Source organism: Zingiber officinale, chromosome 2B (assembly GCF_018446385.1).
Source record: "Zingiber officinale cultivar Zhangliang chromosome 2B, Zo_v1.1, whole genome shotgun sequence".
NCBI lineage: Eukaryota > Viridiplantae > Streptophyta > Magnoliopsida > Zingiberales > Zingiberaceae > Zingiber > Zingiber officinale.
In genome coordinates, this window is record NC_055989.1 from 117,682,030 (window position 1) to 117,703,870 (window position 21,841).

Below are 21,841 nucleotides of genomic sequence, written 5' to 3' on the forward strand. Positions count from 1 at the left end.
AGAAGCTCACTGTTCTCTCAGAAACTCTCCCAATCAATTGGGGAAGTTTTGATCGATTAACCAATCGATCCAAACCTTTTCTGTATAAAATCACATCAACCAATCGATTGACCAATCGATTGAACCCCCCAATCGATTGGACAATCAATTGGTAAGAAGAAAACTGTGTAGAGCTTGAAATGAGCTTCGTTTTACGTCCGAAATCACCTCATTCCAATATCCGAGTCAAAAGTTATGGCCTTCGAAAGTTCACTACGTCAGAACTTCCTAGTTCCATGTCAACTCCCTATTGGACTTACGATCACTAAGTGTTCGATCAACTTTTGACTCATCTGGACTTTTTCTCCTCGTGCCAAGTGTCCGGTCAACCTTGACCCACTTGGACTTACCATCTCGTGTCAAGTGTCCGGTCCTCCATGATCCACTTGGACTTCCTTCCACCAGATACCCAGTCACCCTTGACCCATATGGATTTCCTCGTGCCTGGCTTTACTCACCAGGTCTTTCCACTGCCCGGCTTCACTCACTGAGACTTTCCCTTGCCTGGCTTCACTCACCAGGACTTTCACTCTGCCTAGCTTCACTCACTAGGACTTCCCATCTGCTTGGCTTCACTCACCAGGACTTCACTTAGCTTCACTCACTAGGGCTTTCACCTGGCTTCACTCACCAGGATTTTTCCAACTGCCTGGCTTCACTCACTAGCACTTCCCAGTCAAGTGTCTAGTCAGTCTTGACCTACTTCACTCTTCTTCGCATCTAACTGGTCAACATTGACCATGGGAGAATTGTACCAACAATCTCCCCAAATGAACGATTGCACCTGCAATCTCCATGTATTGTCAGTTTTCATGTATTGTCAAACATCAAAACCCAAACATCAAGACTCAAGGTTGAGCCTTCTCAAGCTTAGTCAACCAGGTCAACCTTGACGTAGGGAATATTGCACCACAATTAGAGGTGACATCTCATATTTTTCCCTCTTATTCTATAAGCTTTACGTAAAAATGATAAGTTTTTAAATGTTCTTTTTTATGCATCAAATTTGCAATTTACTTTATCTTATATTGAAATTTTCAGTATATATTTCGACGTGGTGGACGTAGACGGAGATCACAGGATCAGACAGATTCATCACCTGCCAGTGTACTTGTGCCACCACCTGATCAGGCAAGATCATCTCATGTACCTTCTCCACCGACTTCAAATTCGCCGCCACTAGTACCATCACCCATGCAGTTACCAGTGCCCACAGATCTTCCTAACTTAGCAAGAAACTCATTTGCTGAGTTTAGAAATGATAGAACTTTTTTAGTCCCCATCGGAGATTCGTAAGTACTATAAAATATTTTATATTTTTATCTATCTTAATTATTTAACATCGTTTGTTTGTAATTTAATGCAGATTTGAAAATCCTGTACAAGTTGTTCACGAAATTAATAGAATCATGAATAACCATTGGGGAGGAGAATCGATGACATATTCAAGCACTCCACTGACCACAAAACAACTATGGTGGAGCGAGTTCAAAGTATATTTTCTTTGTTAGGGTCATTTTGGTGCTAGGGGGGTGAATAGCTCATCGTGCTTGATTGCTTGCTTCTTTGATGATGATGATATGCAGCGGAATGAACTCAAAGCAATGCTAACACTAGGATTTACTTAGTATTCACCTCAAGAAGAGGTGACTAATCCAAGGATCCGACCTCACTCACTCATCCACTATGAAAACACTCCTTTACGGTAACTACCGAAGGTAAAAAAGCCTTGTACAAGCTCACACACAAAGATAAACAAGAAGAACAAAATACAAGCTAATACAATATCAAATCTTACTAGATTTACACGGCAGAAATCCTAGCTTGCTTTTCTTCTTGCTTGAATACACCTCTTGCCTTGCTTGGAAGTGCAACAACACTCCTCTCTAAGCCTCCAAGATCTGGTGTGTGTCAGTGAGCTCAATGGAGAACAGATCGTGAAGATCGGGGAAGAAGCGCTCGAAGTCATGTAGAGGAAATCGCCCGCCACAGTTTTAAACCTGCGCAATGGTCGGACCTCAATCTATTGAATGACTCTCAATCGATCGGGGAGGCTTTGAATCGATCGGTCGATCGATTCAGAGCGCCTCTATGCTCTCTAAAAATGGCTGAATCGATCGACCAATCGATCCAGCCTTTCTCGCTCTATGTGTGAGAAATCCAGTCTCCAATCAATCGACCGATCGTTTGGAGATGCCCAATCGATCGGCTGATTGATTGGGAAACGTTCTATGCTCGCGACAATTAGTCTCAATCGATCGAACAATATTTATTTGGTTGTCCCTCATAGTAAGATACTAGCATACTTGTTCTAGATATTTATGTTGATGTGATTTGATATGCTAGTATGTTTAGTGATCTACTTCTTTCTATTCATAATAGCATAAAGTAAGTTATGTTTTTATTGGAAGAGTTTGAGTGTTGGCCTATTTTAAGGATCTATTTACACTATCCTTGATTTTAATGGTAGATACTTCTGAAAATAGTCATGATTCATAGATTCAGATTAGTATGCTTGTTTCCTTCATAAATTCTCAATTATATTTTGGTTACTAGATAACCTTAGTTCATGTCAACTCATTAGGAAAATCAAAATCTTAGGAAAAAAAATAAGAGAGAAAAAAGGTTTGTTCAAGTGTTGCACTTTGTAAACACTTAAAAAAATATATAGAATAGAAAGCATTTGTCATTAGTAGAAACTAACAAGTTATCCCTTTAAAACTAAGTTAGATTACTAGAGAAATAACTATTATGTTTCTCTTGATACCGAGTATTCCTTTGAGACCTTGTGTAGACTTTAAGAGGGATGAACTTTGTGAGTGGTAGGTAAGTGTATATCGTCGGAAGCATGAGGAACACGGTTAGATAACGACTTGACTAGGCTTGGAGATTGATACTTGAAAAGGTTATGTCACTCATTGCACTAAGTATGGAAAACATATACTTAGGCTGCACTCGGATAATTTTGTATCATGCTCATCAACGAAACTACACGATAGGATTAGACTGACTCACTAGGGATTATAATGCACCATCTACACACAAATCTAGATTGCATGTTTTACTTGAGAACAAGCAAAGGTTTAAGTTTAGGGGTGTGATGTGTGTAGATTATACCTATTTTTAAGCATCCTTTAACATATTTCTTGTTGCATTTCATCGGCATAATTTACACTTATCGCACCATATTTTATTATTATAACATGCTTATACTCTTTCGGTTCAGAGATTTTTTTTTTTTTTCGTATTTTCATTGATAGAATGTATATTAGAGCAAAAATAGAGCATAACAGGAAAATAGAATGTTGGAGGCTCAAACATCTGCTATGGTTTGGTCATGCCCACAAGGCACATCCATACCTCTCCAATAGCAACAATTAAGTCATAGTCATCCCTCCGAGGCACGGTCGTGCCTTACATCTCCTTAAGTAGCATGTTTTATGGCCAGAACGTGCCTCATAGGCACGATTGTACCTCTTCACAGCAATTTCAACAGAAGGCAGTGGAGTTTATGCCAGGGTCGTGCCTTATAGGCATGACCGTGTCTTTTCAATAGTGGTAATTATGCCATGCTCATGCCTTATGGGCATAGTCGTGCCCTCTTCAAAAGTAGATTTTATGTCATGATTGTGTCATCTTCTAGTGATATTTTATGCCACAATCGTGTCATTTGACATGACCGTGTGGCATAAAAGCAAGGTCATGCCCTGTTATAAAATGGGGTAGATCCCCTCTTTGAGGAGTATCTTGGATTTGGGGCTCCACCCCTTTTCTTGGGGAAGGGTTCTTCCCTTGTGGGGAACCCTAAATCTACAATTCAAGAGTCATTGTGATAATCCGTCCACCTCTGGAGCAAGGAAGAATCCCGAAAACACCGGTAATCTCCACGCTGAGCATTTCTTCTCCTCCATTCTCAGAATTGGGTTGTAAGAATATTTTCTTTTATGTCTTTGGTTTGTTCTTCCTTCTCCATAGAGTAGACTTCCAAACTCTAGGATGTAAAGAGTAATTATGATGTGATGTGGATATATGAACTATGAATTTATCCATTTCCTTGTTCTATGATGTGTTTATGACTTATTCTATTGTATTGTACATAGTTTGTGTTTGGTTAAATGTTTGTATTGTAAATGCATATGGATGTAAAGGATTGATCACCATGTAGAGGAGGTTCTTTGGATTGTATGACCGGGGAGCCCTTAGTGACAAAGGGTATCTCTTTAATCAGACTTTCTAGAGTCATCGCCTTGAAGTGGGGATCAAATCTCTGCAAGGGATTAGCTAATTAGAGTCTAATAGATTTTCCCCAACTTAATATTAGGAAGTGATTTGTGTTATCTAGACTATATGACCGAGGGGCTCTTATGTGATAGGGGATATATCTTTAACCAAGTTTTCTATGTTACTTATTTACTTAATAGTATTAATCTAACATTATGAAGTAAATGAGAAAACTCTAGAAAGTAAAACCGTGGGGCCCTTAGTAATAGAGGGTATCCCTTTAAATATATTTTCTAGAGTTACTTCTTTACTTAATGACGTTGGAAATTAGTGTAAACACTCCGATGTAATCTTAATAGGTCCATGTCGATAATTTGATTAGAATCCATACAAGAATGTAATTATAGAGATAAGAAGATGAATAATGCCTAGGGACATTAACTAACATCATAGTGAAACTAAAATTCTAGAATCTTCCTCCAAAGTCAACTTCTCTCTTTACTCACTTGCTCTCTCTCTCTCTCTCGATAATTCTCTTTCTCTCTCTCTCTTGCATTCGTGACCAACACAACTTTTGATCGTCTAAATAACTTGATTTATGAACTTGGCTAGTGTTTAATCAATAGTTTCTGTGGATTTAATATTTTATTACTTGACGATATAATCGTACACTTGTAGTTTTGACAACACACTTTCTGCATTATATTTAACACTACAACAAAACCTGCAAACGACAACAGATATTATCCGTTGTCGTAGGGTCAAAAACCCGTTGTAACTGAGGGCGTTGTAGAATGTATTGCCCTACGACAACGGTTTTGAATCCGTTGTCTTTGTAGACATTTGACAACGATTTTTATCCGTTGTTGTTTATATGCTCAAAATTTGTTTACGAAGGATACGACAACGTTTTAAAACCGTTTAAGAAGAATGCACCTGTAAAGCGGAGGAGTTGGTAAAGGAAGGAGCAGTCACTCCTCTGCTTCGCCATTATTCTTCCAACTTGATCCGATGATAAATCCCTAATGATCCGGACCTGCACAGAAATCCGCTCACCAAGAAATGAGAGGAGAGCACACCGCGCGTCGTGGAGGAAGATCCAGCGGAGGTGGACGGTCGGTCGACAGGATGGCGTGAAGAGATTGTATGAGGAGAGGGAAAGAAATATGGCTAGGGTTCCGGAACGCGAAGGGGAAAACATGGCGCCGAAAAGATATTCAGGGAGGGAAAGCAAAACTGCGAGCGAGGAGAAAAAAAACCAAAGTCAAATTACAACAGTTTTATCTAAACTGTTGTCGTATCCCCTAAAAACGCGCATAAAGACAACGGTTTAGAAAACCGTTGTAAAAGGTGTTGTTGATTTAAAAAGAAGTCACTCAATGACAACAGTTTTCAGAAAATCGTTATCTTTTATATTTAATGGGGAGTTCAAAGATAACGGTTTTGTCAAAAATCGTTGTCTTTGATCAAATTCGCAACGGTTTCTCTTAAAACCGTTGTCTTTGGGGTATTGTCTTTTAACATTTTTGTTGTAGTGTAAAATGAAAATTTTGATATGGGTTAAGTAGGAGAATGTTAGCCCCCAGGGTAATGATGCAATAGTAGGGCACCTTCTTAGTTTCTTAGGCATCTAATGATCAAATCTTAGTTTCGGTAAATTAACAGATAAATTTTCCTTAATGGACGGTTAACCTAAGAATGTTGAATTGAAGAGTCGTATGTTGCAAGCGCTTTCCGATTTATCTTGGTAATCGATAGAAAATTTCCGTGGAGCCGAACTAATCACCCTACATTAGTTGACGTAAGTTGAATACTTTGTACTAATTAAAAAAAAATAAATAAGAGGATGTTAGAAATAATTTTTATTTCTTATAAATGGCCCACGTATAAGAAATAATTTTATTTCTTATTAAATGATCCATATTATTTTATTAAATAACTTTCATTATTATGGTTTATTTCTCTATTAAATGACTCACATTTCATAACTTTATTATGATTAAGTAACTCCAATTGTGATTAATTATTTAATTCGTATTGATTAGTAAAGACATGATTCTCATTTTCATGAATATAATTAAGAATAAATTTAATGGAAGATGATGAAATAATTCTCATATGCAATATGAAAAATGAAGAGATTGAATTTAAAAAGACACTTGGAAGTATATATTGTAACGAAAAGTAATTATATTCATCCCGTCATAATTTTCATTTTCACAAATATAAGAATAAATTTAATGGAAAATGGTGAAACAATTCTCATAACTATGCAATATGCAAATGAAAAGATTGAATTTAAAAGACACTTGGAAGTATATATTGTAATAAAAGATGATTATATTCATCCTAGATATTTTTCATAGTCTGTCCTTAAATTATATTAAGGAAGATAAATTACAAAGTCAGCTTATAGTAAATCATTAAGTGGCTAAGGGGTGAGAGAAATTTTTTTTTAAAAGTATATGTCCGTCAGAAATTGATCCATATTCCATTATAATAAATATATCATTTGGATGCATATATTGATAGAATGTTTTATGAAATATTAGACAATTGGTCCTCCCTCGATCCATTAAATAGATATTTTCTATATGGAGGAGCTAAGCAAGAATATAGTTCAAGGGAGAAATATAGTAAGGGTTCTATTTTTAGAAGTATATTTTTAAAATATTCATTTAGTTTAAAAATCAGGATTATGCAAATAAGAAACTTTATTTGAATATTCATGAAAATATTTTTAACAGAAAGATAGAAATTGAAGGTAGTATTTCAATTCTGGTCTAACTTTTAGTGGGATCTCCACTGGTCTTTAATTAGGCGAGAATGACATGATACCATAACTTGGGCTAAGTTGGAGAACACGTAGTGTACTGTACCAAATTAATGTATTATTACGTGACGGTGGAATCTGTTCACCTTGGCACCCCTCCGAATTGTCCGAGAGAATAAATTAAAAAATTAAAATTAATCATGAGAGGATAATTTCTCAATATCTGTCAAGATTTGACCCTTAATTATATAAATTTGCGCAAAGATAACATATGATACTCGCATGACAGATTGGTTTGATTAGTAGTCGTATAATTTTAATTATCTACATATATTATGAGTCAATTGTACGACAGATCAGGTGCATTGTCTTGAGGACGGTGGTGGCCCCTCTCCTCTGAGCCGGCCCAAGAACGTTCCACTCGCTCAAACTGTTTTAAACAACGTCATTACGGCGTGTACGCCCCGGCGACCTCTTCTTATCCTTTTTCGCGGCGGTTTGTTGGAAAATTAGACCTACCTGCCTCTCTTCCTTCTCACCGGAATTATCATTCGATCGATCCACCGGCAGCAGAACAGCAGCGATGGCGAAGCAGGCCCTTTTCGATCTCGAGCGCCAGTTTGCCTTCTACGGCGCCTACCACAGCGACCCCATCAACGTTCTCATCCACACGCTCTTCGTCTGGCCACTCTTATTCACATCGCTCCTCCTCTTCCAATTCACCCCTCCCTTCTTCCACCTCCCCTTCCATCTCGCCGATTCAGGCACCCTGCCCCTTAACTTCGCCTTCGTCTTCGCCCTTGTCTACGCCCTCTTCTACGTCCTCATGGACAGGAAGGCTGGATCCCTCGCCGCCCTCCTCTGCTTCCTCTGTTGGATCGGCAGCCGTGCCCTCGCCCTTCGCCTCGGATTCCCCCTCGCTTGGAAGGTAAGTTTTATTTTATTTCTGACAATTTGATACAATTTCGCTCGTTCTCGATGAAATTGAGAGCTTGTAGATCTGAAAATTTTCTTTCCCTGCTCATCTTGGAGCAGAAATGGTAAGATTTGGGCACGCCTTCGTCCTAAATCATTTTATCTACTGTCTGCATGTCCTTATCAGTTTTCTTTAATTTTCAAACTTTTTTTTGTCTCTCCGAGAACCAAACACGGTGCCTGTATATTTTTTTTGCTTTTGTAACCTTATTAGAATGCCAAAGGTACTATATCTTTTAACTACTAGCTGAGACAATTTCAAATAGTTTTGTCCATTGAGTCTTTAAGAGTGGTGGGTATTTTGATATTCAGTAATTCACTAGTAAGAAGATGGGTTATTGTCACTCTTCATCAAATTGAGGAGGGTTGTTTGTTTCTGCAACCTTAGATATTGTAGAATATGAGAAAAAAAAATACCAACTATCAAGGTCAGCACAACAGGAAGAAGAAGAGGATATCGGTAATGAAGACCAGCAATAAATAGACACTGAAAGACGAGAAAGAACAAACAAAAACTTGGCAATAAATGTCGAGAAAAAGAAAATCTCAGAGGCACAAAACACTAGAGCTATGATTCCATGACAAGAAACGTGGAATGAAATTCTCTCTTACTTTTTCATTATGCATATTAATGTGTATATATACATTGTACATTGATTATGTATATAGATCAAAAAATATAAAATAATAAATTAAAATATTTTATTCCTAAATGGATCCTCGTAGCAAGGGATGTCCATAATAAGGGATGCCTCATATCAAGGATTTCCTTGATCAACTTCCTAAAATAATTGTCAACTTTCCAACCGTATATGTTGTCCATTTTTGCATCATATGATTGACATTTACTTTTTATGTAAATTTGAATTCAATGTGCTTATTATTATCCTTTATCGGATATATGTTAATTATAAGTATTTTTTTTGTATTTTATGTCAACCGCATATGCATCCTTATATACAATATGGCGTCCCCTCAAGGCGGTCTAATGGCTAGCGCATGAGGTTTTGCCAACTTGAGGTCTGGAGTTTGAATCTCGGCATAGTCGAGGTAAATGTCTCCTTCATGTGTCAGTCACTATTCCAAGGGCTAGTAGTCACCCGTGATTTACCTCGTCCGTGTTGTCCTGGGATGGGTTGGCGGGGCCGAGCATAATTGTCTTTTGCCAACTTATATGCAATATGACAATTGCATTCCACCCACATGTGCATTTAAAACTTTAGTTGCAAATGTTTTATGCATCCATTTATGCACTATGCAATACAGCAATTGCATGTCACCTACATGTGCATTTTGAAACCATCATTGCAAATTTTGGATTCACATTGTCTTGTTTCTTAGAGATTAAAATAAGTCATCCTTCTTCCTAAACAAGGACTTTATGTATAAAGTTGAAGTAACTAAAACCTAGGTTCCTACTAAGGTTCAAAATCCCAAGCTATGTTGAAATTTTCGTCTTTGACTAGAACAATATTGTTTGGTCTTGTGCCAACATTTCAATATATGCTGCTAGTGGTGAATTAGAGGTGAAAGGAGGAAAAACTAAATAAGAAAAGAATAAGAAGACAGCATTATCTTAATTTATCTCTACCCATATTATAACATGTCAAGGGATATCAAGGGCTATTAAGTGTTGGCATAACATCATTCAGTGGCATAACATCATACAACGACACAAAAGACATTGTTTGTACCGAGTAGTATCAAATTTTGGTAATTTATCCGTATAATACATTTCGACCATGCTGCACGGTACTGTATGAGATTCCAAACCATGGTTCCTATCATCTCTCTAAGTGTGTGGAAAGGCTAGGATTTGGGTGGGAGGCTAGGATTTGGGTGGGAAGCCATGCAATGACTTTGATGGCTTAAGGGTATGCAACAACATGACATTTGATATGAGAGAATAGAGGGCATTGAATCCTTAGATTTTTCAATTTGCAATTGTGACTATGGGTTAGTGAGTTTGTTGTCATTGTCCTCTTGTTGTTCTTTTGTGTGACCATTGACCACTTGCACATATGGACCTTTCTTATCCAAGTTTTCTTTTAGACTGGTTTGATCTTTTGTCCATATTTCAAGTTAAGTTATCCTTGGTATTGGCGATCCTCTATTTGCTACAATTACTATTATTTGCAATATTTAATACTTAACTCAATTTAGTGTTAGTTTAACTTGATTGGGACCTCATATGTAGCTATAGCAGTATGTTTTTCTTATAAAAATAATATTTCTTTACTTTCAACTTGGTAGTAGTGCAAGTGGTGCAAGAAACCATTTTGAGATGGAAGATTCAGGTGTGAAGTAGTTGTGTGCGTCATCTCTCCTCCATGCTTCTCCCTTTCTACTACTCATCTAGCTTTCATCCTTCAATGCAACAACAATGGCCTTTTTCATCTCCTTTATTAATCTAGTGTCCACCAGACTCACCTTCAAGCAATATTATGTTGCATCATCATCACAATCAAGGTTGCTTGGCCTACTAATGAACTATCCAATTGTCACTCCATCATCACATGTACTTCAGTTGTACTGATGCATGTCGTCTTATCTCAAGGCCTTGACAACGTTGATGAATAGATTTATCATCTACCTTTAGTTCATCTTCTTTGGACATATATCACATCTCTGATAGTTTCTTGCACCCAATATCAGGACCTTTATAATATGATGCCTCCACAAACTCGTCCATTATAAGTGCCCATTCCATCTAGTCAACTATTGTGCAAAAGCCTTCCATCCTATGGTGGCTTCTGGCAGGAAGCATAGTTATTAGAGTCATACAATTCATGATTTATATCATGTGATATGATACTATTCACATATAAAAAATATACCGCTCTTACAAATGTATTTGAAGTGGCACAAACCATAACGAATCAATATGATTTAATACAAATTTTGTTTTGTTATAAAAATAAGAAAGAAACTGCATTAAAAATAAGTCTAACAACTAAAAGGAAATTTAACTTATTAAAAAATAAAATTAAACCAAAATGAACTTTAATTATATGATAGATGAATAATGTTGAGCCAAAATGCAATCTTAAAAATAACAATAATATGGAAAAAAATCTTGTAAAATAGAAACTAAATCTTATCATATTGATTCATATAATACCAATAAGGATAAAATTAATAGACTTATAAGTCATATCATATCTAACTCGTCTTCCATTTGACCACAATAATTGTCTTCATACAAGATAATATCATTTGAATTTATGTATATAGTTGTATTTTTTGTTTTTATCTGTGTCCTCCTTCCACTTCCAATTCACCACTAGCACAATTTATCTAAACGGCGACATGATACCAAAATAATATCATTTCAGTTAAGGAAAAAAACCCTAGCATGACATGAAATTTTAAACTTAGGTATTTTCTCCACTTTACTCTCTTTTGAGATTAAATACTTGAACACTCATTTGCAATTTGTTAATTTTTTTCATCTTCACAAACTTGAGACCTCTGTGGTATCTCCAGCTTGACTTGAGTTCAAAAAAGATTACACCTTTTGAAATGAAAAATAAGTTGCCTTTTAACCATTGCATAGTATTGCATCTTTTCTAAATTGGGAGTAAGCAAATATTATTTATTTTCTATTTTTGGGGGGATTTGATGGCACTCTTTTTTATTATGTGACAACTGCATAATTTTTCAGTAGCTTGAGATTATATTAGTTTTTAATGATTTCATACAAATTGCTAAACTGCTTTCAACTTTATCAACCCTAAAAAAAACTGATTCAACTAGATAAATCATTAATTTAGAAGTTAGACAACTGTAAATTTCTGAATAGAAATTCTGGATTTGCGGGCTAATTAAGAAAATAAATTGTACATTATATAAATCTATATATTTTATTTAAATTTTAATTTAGTAAATTTATTGAAACTCTTAGAATGCTATTGACTACAATGCCCTACACATTTTTTTTCTACTAAAATTTATCTTTGATTATGATGCTTAACAATATTTGGGCCAGTGTCAATTGACTGGAAAGAATGATTTAAGGACTTATGTAAATGATGCAAAGGTAGCTGTAGGTTTATAATCTAGTCTGTTCATTAATTTTTTTTTTTATGTTCTTTTGTCCTCGTCTCTATAATTCCTCTCTATGCATCTGCAACTTCTTTTTTATTTGTTACATTAGTATGACTATATAGAGCCAATGTTGGAGAAAAAAAGATGCATATACCCCACTAATTATACTTGGAATTTAAAAGTTCTTATTTTTATGCCTTCTGTACTTCACTAAATGAATGTCAATGGTTGGTTTGAGTTGGTCCTTTTTGCTTGTTTTTCCTACTCAAGCGACTTGCATGAGTTAAGTTATCATGCAGAATATGCTGACCTTATAAAATACCGATTTTGTAAGGAAGCAACTAGGTAGCCTCTCCTTGTTTCTACATTCTTATTGTACAGATGAAAAATGCAATATGTTTTCTTTCCTGTATTTTTGTTATATATCAATTCGTTGGAGTAACATCAACATCTGATATATAGTCGAGAAAACCCTAACTTGGTAAAATTTTATTTAGACATTCTTTTGGTTACCTTTTATTCTTTGTATTAGTTTTTAACATTCCGATCATTGATATGTATAGTTTGAAAAATCAGTCGATCTCAACAGTGTTGGATGGCAAACTCCAATTTGATATTTCTTTGTAAATTTTGTCAAAACAATAAAGTGAAAGTAAACAAAAGTCTGTATTTTATATATATATATATATAATCTTTTGCCAAAAATCAATGGAGTCAATGAAATCACTCTTAATTTTGATGTTGGATACCTATGGCTTGAGATCTTGGAGTCAACGTATCACTCAGATCAATTACTAAACTCAATACTATTTGGCATAGAGAATCTCTCCTTTGTCGATGTTGATCATGGTGCATGCTACAAAAGGATAATCCAGTGCATGAAGCTCCTGCCAATGCGGGGTCTCGGGGAATGGTTTATTGGACACAACCTTCTCTTGCTTTGTAAGTGGCTGGTTTTGAGACTTAAACCTGTAACTTGTAGGTCATGGTGCATGCTACAAGACAAATTAAAATTAATTTAAATATTATTTGTTATTTTTTCTAGCTTATATTCATACAACATAATGTCAAAATCATATTATTTCAAATGAGAGACACAGAGTCCAAACTTGGCTAGATAGCTAACGTAGGCATATAGTTATTTCTCTTCTTTTTCTTCTTCATCTCCTTCCTCCTTCCACCTCAAATTCGTTGCACTATACATCAGAACATCGGCACGATATTGAAATAGTATAGGCCAAAGGTTGAAACTTTCACCATACTTGCAATAGTTTTAATGCACATATAACATAGTGGAGTAGTCAAATCAAGGTAGAGGTCAACCTTGGTGAAGGTTAACCTGCATCATTGAAGTTTTTTGGACAAGGCATATGCGCAATAACGTGTTGCTCAACAGTAAAGTTTAAACCTCGGTGTGGTGTCTGGTTGATGTGAGGTTTGTGGTCATTAACCCAAGATGGAAGGATGGCAGATGGATAACAGAGCTGTTTACATAAGGCAAATATGAGCTAGTCTCATCGGTAGTGTATTAATATCATTTTCTTTTGCCTATTTTATGTATTTATGTTAAGTACTTCTAAAAATTAGATATGATTTGTGATTAAAGCACTATTTAAATATCTATATTAAACAGGCAAACAATCTCATTCAATCATGTAACTGGGTACTTATATTTAAATATTTAGATTTTTTAGACTTAATACAAATTACCAACTATTTTTAGGTGGGCTATTTAATATAAATTTTTAAACACTTACCTCCATATTAATCATCAAATAATTATCAACAATTTAAGTATTTTGTAACTACTAAGAGTTTAATAGATTTGCAATGTATGAACTTCTGTTGATCATTTGATGACTATAAGAAATTATTTTATGTTGTATAATAAATTTGATTTATTTAGTAGTTGAGAATATATTAATTTATAATTTTTCTAGTTTACAATATCATTGTATCCTGATTTCAGTTGTTTACATAAAACTGATTTTAATATTCTCAGATTAGTTAATCCTGATTCCTGATCTGGATTCTGATTCTGCAATGTTTGACATTCTAAAAGAGACATAAATTTGCTTGTGCTTTTTCTATGACCAACGTGTACTCTTGACTCTTGTGATGGTTTCTGAATTCTGAGGTTTTAATTCCATTAGGGGGTCTTCAATCCAAGTAGTTGGGTTTTATAGTTTGGTGCATATAGCCAAGTACATCAGTCAAGCTTCATGTCAGTTTGTTATCCTGAAGCATGTTTTCTTCGCCTTCTTTTAATATCGATTAAAGTATTGACGTACACAGGAAACTTCATCTACAAATTGTAGTCATTTTTGGATCTAAACCGCAGACGAGTATTGCACTTGATTTCCAGATTTATGTAGACTGATGCTCTGTCAAATGCATTTTGAACAGGTTGTTTTGGCAGCTCAGTTATTTTGCTGGACCTTCCAATTTATAGGCCATGGAGTATTTGAGGTGCATCCTACTCACTGAATTAATAAATTTGATTATTGGCCAAATATATCTATCTATATATTGTTTCGCTAGGGATCAATTTGTTGTTTGCATACTATAACAGAAACGAGCACCCGCTCTTCTTGATAACCTTTTTCAAGCCTTCTTGATGGCTCCATTCTTCGTTCTGCTTGAGGTAACTTTATCCAACTTCTTGAACTAGGGAGGATCTGGTATGGAGAATAATTTTCTAGTTTTCATCCAGGCACTTAATTTTATCGGGTATGAGCCGTATCCTGGTTTCCACGCCAACGTCCACGCAAAGATTGAAGCGGACCGCAAAGAATGGCAGGCGAGCAAACAAAAGAAGTCTTTGTGAATGGTAGCAACTCAAACACTTGTCTGTGTGAATGTTCAAGTCCTACATTGTACATCTTAAAAATTAACACAGTCGATTTTACAAGAACAGAACCACGTTTGCCCTGATACATTTCCTGAATCATATGTGAAATATATGCATGTGCAGTCATACTTGTAATTTTTTTTTTTTACCGTATTCAATTGGAGTTTAAACATCATTGGTGTGCAACTCCTTTCTAGACTTGACACTCGAAGACCAAATGAGTATGCAGATAGGGAGTTCAACCTAGAAAGGTACCTCATTGTTGATAAACGCATTCTCAACAATTATGTATTTATATATCAACTTGGGATATTATCCCATTTCTATGTTTACCTATCCTCCATGCACACAAATCCATATTATATTGAACGTAAAAATTGCCTAATTGTTAGTGTGTGCACCTTTCTCATTTAGAATAATAATGATGGTCTTATATTATAAGGGATATACCAAGCTTTTCTTTTGATTCTATATATATACACACACACACACAAAATACTAACTAATAGATAAAACGTGGTTTGTAGATTCCTCTTATTTCACAATCTATAATACACTCGCACCACTAAATCATTTCTTTAAATGAGACGTCGGAGTAAGCCTCTATGAATGTGACAATATGACATTATAAGTTCTGACAATAAGCTACGGAGCACTTAGTGGCTAGATTCTTTATAGTCAAGTAAACTCTTGATTTATAGTCTAATCTTAAGTCAAGAAAACTCTTGAAATAGACACCCTTTAACGAAGACAATCACTAAGGGGGTATTGAGATTTGGCCCGATTTATTTGACTCTTCAATACTTGAAAGTCGATCTAAAAACAAGAGAACGTATCAGAGAACCTTTAGAAACTAGGATGAAACTCCTTAAATAATAAACTCCACCTAAAATTTGAATCGCATTAATACAATCAATCTACACGAATAAACCTAAGATTACCATAATTCAAACAACAAATGGACCTTTAAATCCATCATCAAACTCAATGACCAACAAAATTGAAGCTCCTCACAGCAACTTTATAGTTGATCTACGAAGTTCACCTAAGCTCAATCACCTAAATCTTTTTCATCTCATGATAGCTACACAAAAACCAGTCAGTGATCAAATATAAATGTTTACTTAAATTGAATTCCTAGAATATTAGGCCATAATAGTTAAACTCAACTATAAGGGAGGAATCACCGTCCTAATGTAAATTTAACAACTTTATACAGGGGCAGGCTTACTCTATCTAGTTAATCCTTTGTGAGCTGGTCTTCTGCGTGGGAGTAGAGTTTTTCATCCTCAACCAGCAGACACTGATAATCAGTGCAATGGGCGACATATCTCACCTGCTTTCACTTCTAAAACAGTCAGTGTTTGATATTTTGCTCCTCAAAAGACAATGCACTAGATGACCAGATTCGCCATCAAGGGCAGCTTCTAATAAATAGGCATTGAACTAGCTCATCATCTGATGCTTTTGGCTTTTACAGGTCATGGTCGATTGAGAATCAATTATCTTCTCAGGAGATCAAGGTTTCACAAGATCAATTGCCATGTACAATTTTTGACTAACACATCTCCGCAGACATTGCACAGAAACAGAATACAAAATGATATTAAGTTCTTTCTCCATGAGGTTATTACCATCGGATACAATACGACATCCGAGTTACTTGACATCATAGTGTAGAGAAATAAGCAGCCTTTATTATATACATGACTAAAGTAGACACCTGCTTTGAGAGGGAAAAAAAAAGGAGCTGCAGTGCTTGTTGGAGAAAAGGAAACCCATTCAAATGAGAACTACATACTGTTACAGATGTGCTATGCCCAGCATTGCATTGCATTGCATTGCGATACCTAAGAAAGAATGGAGTCTACATGGACTGCTTTAATCTTACAGGGATGACCAATTACCAATAGATAAAAGATAATTATAAAACCAAAATTGAGATGTAAGAGGTCAGAAACATTTTTCAACGGTATGGAGCTAGCCTCAAATCTGGAGATTTTCAATTTTTTTATCTTCCACGGATGTTCCCAAACCCAAAAGGTGATCTTGCTCGGCTCCCACCTTCGCCATATTGATCATTCCATTGCCTTAGTTCATTCATACTGGTAGCATCATAAGCAACCGAGGCACACACCTAATAGGAGAAACAAGTTTGGAGATGGAAATAATTCTAAGTAGATGAAAATAGGATCACGTATAGCAACCTGTAGTATTTTTAGTACCTTAGATTTTGCTTTGATAAAATCATCCAACTGTAGTGGTCTTAACGACGGCATGGTAACTTTACCTCTCTGATCACAGTAAAGTTGGTGTGAGGGAGCCAAAGAACAGAGAAATACAAAAGACTAAATAGTTTAAAACAGGAAGTAGTTGCCTTTGAAAAAATTGAGGGGAATTTTGGCATGAAAATCAAACTGAAACAATAGCTAAAAGATACATGATGGGGGGAAAGATAAAACAAGAGAACCCTACCGTCCGTTCTGCTTCTAAAAGCTCTTCAACTGGCCTATAAGCAGCTGCTATGCACAGATTCTGCATTTTAAAATGTCAGAAAGTGCAATTGTAGTCTGACAGTGAATGATGAAAACAATGTCAATTGTAAGTATACCTTCAAATCACTTCCTGAATACCCATCAGTGGCATTGGCAAGTTCATCAAATCTGAAGTCAAGTTCCAGATTCTCTTGAGCAAGAAGTACCTTAAGTATTTTGTTCCTATTACCAGAGTCAGGAAGACCAACATAAATCCTGCAAGCAATCCTCTATTAATCAGTTATTGACATGAAAATAAAAAAGTAGATATTCGATGTTTTCAGGCTTCTCTCTCGTTACCTTCTTGGCAGTCGGCGTATTACTGCATCATCCAAATCAAAAGGGCGATTTGTAGCAGCAAGGACAAGGATCCTCTGGCTATCCTTGGTCTTTAGTCCATCCCAAGCTGCCATAAATTCATTTCGTATTCTTCTTGTTGCTTCATGCTCAAAAGCACCACCTCGAGCTCCAAGTAGACTATCAACCTATTAGACAACAAGAAAAAAGTTTCCAAGTAGAACAAGCATAACAGGACAACGAATACTGTTTACACTTAAAAAAGGATTGAGAATACAGCATATAAAACAAGTACCTAACAACCAATGCCTACCTCGTCAACAAATATGATCACAGGTGCTAACCGACTGGCAAAAGAGAAAAGGGCCTTGGTAAGCTTCTCTGCATCACCAAACCACTGTATTCAAAGGAACACAAAAAGAAACCATCACGATAAAGAAATCAACTGCGATCAGAATAACTAAGAACAAAAAAAAGGATGGTGCTGAAGTTTTGTGTAGTCAGTCAATAAAACAACTAAGTTCGAACCTGGTCTTAATCTGAACCAATATATAGCTGTTTTATTAATCAGAAGAAAAGAATTATATAAAAGAACATAATAGTAGAAAGTATAATACACTGCAACCTGACAAGGTCAATGATCAGTTTAAACATTTTTCTGTAAGCAAAACAAAGGTCAAATTTCTAAAAACTTTGATATACTCATATACATGATGAATCCCTTTTATGATTAACAGACAAGGAACTAAGTAAATACAAAAGCTAAATACATGTATCCACTTGAAATCAACTATACATCTCAGTTCATTCTCCCACAAACATTCTCAAGCAGTAAAAGTTCAATGAAATAGAAGCACCAAATAGAATCAAGATGGATTCTCTGCATCTCAAAAGAGTACTTTTAACCAAGCTGTGGCCGTGTATAATTAGGATAAAGCCCCAAAATTCTTATACCTTGTGCCATGGTGCGGTGTCATAAAAAACTAACTTCTATCCAAAATATTGATTGGATATGACTTCCCCAATATTCAAATTGGGAAAGAGACACATCATGCTTAAAACCATTAATATCACAACCAGAGGATTCTGGATAGTAACAAATATACATCCTTATTTTTTCACTTTTCTAATTTAAACTTGAGTTGAAAAATGCAAAACAAGGGTTCCAAACATTCAAGATAAGCATACTACCCATCAAATCAACTTATCCTACTGATTTTGAATATTACAGTTGTTGCCTCAAATTTCAAAAACTAGAAATCAGTAAAATATTTAAAAATAGAAACGTAGTCTGGACATTAATATATTATTCTATAGACAACAAATCATATAACAAAAATTATTCCAATTCCAATCTAAGAGTGGCCAGATAACAATTTGGTAAATTTGCCCTAATTGAGATATTTAAAATTATGCACCTAAACTTAGAATAATTAAAATAAATAAATATAGAAAAAATGCTTACAAAGCAACTGTCATATCTAAGTATTTTACAACTGATTTGAGAATTTGTACATATATTATGTAGCACCAAGATATATGCCAAAACATCTTGATGAGAATAACATGCAAAGAAAATTAGGGTTCATGAATCCTTAATACCCTATGCATGCAATTGTTATATTAGCTTTCTTTGTAAAGTTTTATCTATTACATTTACAAGTGTATAGTATGTTAATATAGAATTTAAAATATCAAGTTAGGTCCAGCATGAAATATTTCTCTATTAGTTTATTAATTTTTATCTTGTGCAAGGTTTAAAGTTGGGAACTTCTGATCATTGCTTGTCGGATTTTCCATCTAGGCATCCAGTGGATAGCCATAATGAGAAGGTGTCATTGATTGTTTGCATATCTTGTGTTGGTATGAGTTGCTATCGATCAACAAAAAACCTAGAATGGTTAATATTTTGAAATCCATAGGAAAAGCATGGAAAGCTAAGGTTGAAAAATGTTTTTGACAAGTTCATCTAAATGTGACAAAAATAATGACAAAAAAAAAAATTAATTAAAAATAAAAATAGCAGGTATTACATAATGCTTAGACAAAAATATAGGAAAAATGATCTCTAACAAAAACAAATTTGATAAATAAAGATTCATCAAGATGACATAAGATGACAAAAATGTTCTATGACAGAAACAAAAAAAAAATTGATAAATAAAGACCCATCAGGAAGCACAACAACTCAGTTAACCTTGGCATCAATAACTCAAATTAACTACTCAATGCCCATGCAAACCAATCACTAAAACCACAAAATTAGAGTTAGAAGGAATAATAAAAGTAAATCAGGGGTTAATCAGATGAATATTAGGCTATCTTTCCACGAATAACATCCAAGAAAAAATTTTGAATCAATAATGGAATGAAGAATTTGGAAGAATCAAATTTCATAAATTTAAATCTCCATTAAAAAAATTTTAAAAAAAAGAACTTTAAATGTAAATCCACTAAAAAACAACTCCAACCCTCATGCCTAAATCACAATTCCAAAGTGATGTTATGAATAAATAAAATGTGCAAAAGTTTTGGTTCAATAAAAAAATGCAATTTTGAACATACCAACTTAGATAAATTAAAATGTGCATACAAACAAAGAACATAAATAAACTTAAAAAATAACATTACAAAACTAATGCCTGAACTGAACAACTTGTCTTTTCCTTTTCAAGTTAACAAAAAAAAATCTGTGCATTATTGTGAAGAAACATTAGTAGAAGAGAGATGTGAAGACAGAACAAAGTCCATATGATTCTCGATCAGTGTCGCATGAAATACGCGTTACCTAGTCCGTAGTTTATAAACCAAACTGGAATAAATGAAACTTAATAGGTAAAGAAATTTTAATTACCTTTGATGTAAGTGATGAACTTGTTATATTGATAAAATTTGCCCCAGCCTCAGTTGCAAGTGCTTTTGCAAGAAGAGTTTTGCCTGTTCCAGGAGGGCCAAAGAGCAAGACTCCCTTGCATGGCTGAAAGTTTACCAGCTATTACAACTCGGCCATAAGTAAGACACAAAGATGCCCATTTAACAGAAACAGAATAACAAATAACAATAGTAACTTAATTGCATGGCAAAAGGAGAGGCAAGACATGCTAGCATTTTGAAATTAGAAGGAAATAAACTAATAGAATACAGAATGCAGAGAAGCATATTGTCCAGTGAAAGGGCATTACCCGTAAGAGATTGCCGCGAGAAAAAAGTTCAGGTCTCCTCATAGGTAGCGAAACAAGTTCATTCAACGTCCTCTTCACATCTTCAAGAGCACCAACATCATCAAATTTCACGCCTATTTCATTTGGGGGAATTAATGCTGACACAAAATTTTTCTCAAATTCATCTTTGGTAATTATCTGCAACAAATATATTTGCAATGAAAACCAAGTAATATGCATAATATGAACCAACAAATACGATATAAAACTACTCATTCTGGTTAAGGAACAGAGAAATAAAATATATCGATGATAGCATGTATACCGCTAGACTTTGAGAGTGCTTTTTGAAAATTGACTCCTCATCCTTTAATCTTGCAATTGCAATGTCCAAACTATATCTCAAGGAGAAAAAAGTCACATAAAAAATATAAAAACAAATCTTAAAAAATAAAGGAAAGTCATAAACATAAGAATTATCGGTTACCTTTCAGAAGGTATCATCAACCTATCACCCTTGACTGTGGGAAGAAGAGACGAGGATAGATAGTGATTCTTAGCCCAGCCAATGACTTTCTCAGCTTCTACAAATATTTCAAATAAAAGACTGAGACTTTGGATGAAAAAATCAGAAAAATACCACTCAAGTACCAATCAAGGAACATACATCTTAAAACCAAGGTTATTTAATCGAGGTTTAAATCGTGAATCGTATCAAATCGTGAAACATAAGGTTCGTATTAATCACATAAATAAGACAAAAAATAAAAAAAAACTAAAACTTATTAAAATATTCTATTCAACGAAATTAACCTAATAAGCACAATAGCAGATTGCCACAAATAGACAAAAGGGGTTATAAAAAAAAATGAAGTATCATAATAAAGTATGTGAAATCAAACATAATCATTCACTTATCAAAATGAATCAAAGTCTACCAGCA

At 34.9% G+C, this 21,841-nt stretch overlaps 2 protein-coding genes across 3 annotated transcripts in view; one reads left to right on the plus strand and one right to left on the minus strand.

Annotated features, from left to right (window-relative positions):
* The first annotated feature begins 7,463 nt into the window (after nt 1-7,463).
* LOC122046909 (2-hydroxy-palmitic acid dioxygenase MPO1-like) lies at nt 7,464-15,032 on the plus strand. The gene is made up of 4 exons (XM_042607864.1): nt 7,464-7,961; nt 14,462-14,524; nt 14,628-14,699; nt 14,769-15,032. The coding sequence occupies exons 1-4, from the start codon at nt 7,617-7,619 to the stop codon at nt 14,880-14,882; spliced, it is 594 nt and encodes a 197-aa protein (XP_042463798.1). The 5' UTR covers nt 7,464-7,616; the 3' UTR covers nt 14,883-15,032.
* A 1,475-nt stretch (nt 15,033-16,507) lies between these two features.
* Nucleotides 16,508-21,841, minus strand: part of LOC122046910 — a 32,517-nt gene continuing 27,183 nt past the window's right edge. For both annotated transcript variants that reach the window (XM_042607866.1, XM_042607865.1), the window contains 10 exons: nt 21,386-21,482; nt 21,224-21,293; nt 20,920-21,096; nt 20,592-20,714; nt 18,051-18,134; nt 17,741-17,925; nt 17,518-17,656; nt 17,382-17,441; nt 17,132-17,200; nt 16,508-17,043 (listed from right to left, as the gene is read on the minus strand). In XM_042607866.1, coding sequence (XP_042463800.1) covers nt 16,918-17,043; nt 17,132-17,200; nt 17,382-17,441; nt 17,518-17,656; nt 17,741-17,925; nt 18,051-18,134; nt 20,592-20,714; nt 20,920-21,096; nt 21,224-21,293; nt 21,386-21,482 — 1,130 coding nt within the window. In that variant the 3' untranslated portion in view covers nt 16,508-16,917. The remainder of the gene's footprint in view (nt 17,044-17,131; nt 17,201-17,381; nt 17,442-17,517; nt 17,657-17,740; nt 17,926-18,050; nt 18,135-20,591; nt 20,715-20,919; nt 21,097-21,223; nt 21,294-21,385; nt 21,483-21,841) is intronic.

Coding starts and splice junctions, on each gene's coding strand:
- LOC122046909 (XM_042607864.1), top strand. CDS start 7,617: ATGGCGAAGCAGGCCCTTTTCGATCTCGAGCGCCAGTTTGCCTTCTAC. Junction 7,962..14,461: donor GATTCCCCCTCGCTTGGAAG/GTAAGTTTTATT, acceptor CATTTTGAACAG/GTTGTTTTGGCAGCTCAGTT. Junction 14,700..14,768: donor CATTCTTCGTTCTGCTTGAG/GTAACTTTATCC, acceptor GTTTTCATCCAG/GCACTTAATTTTATCGGGTA.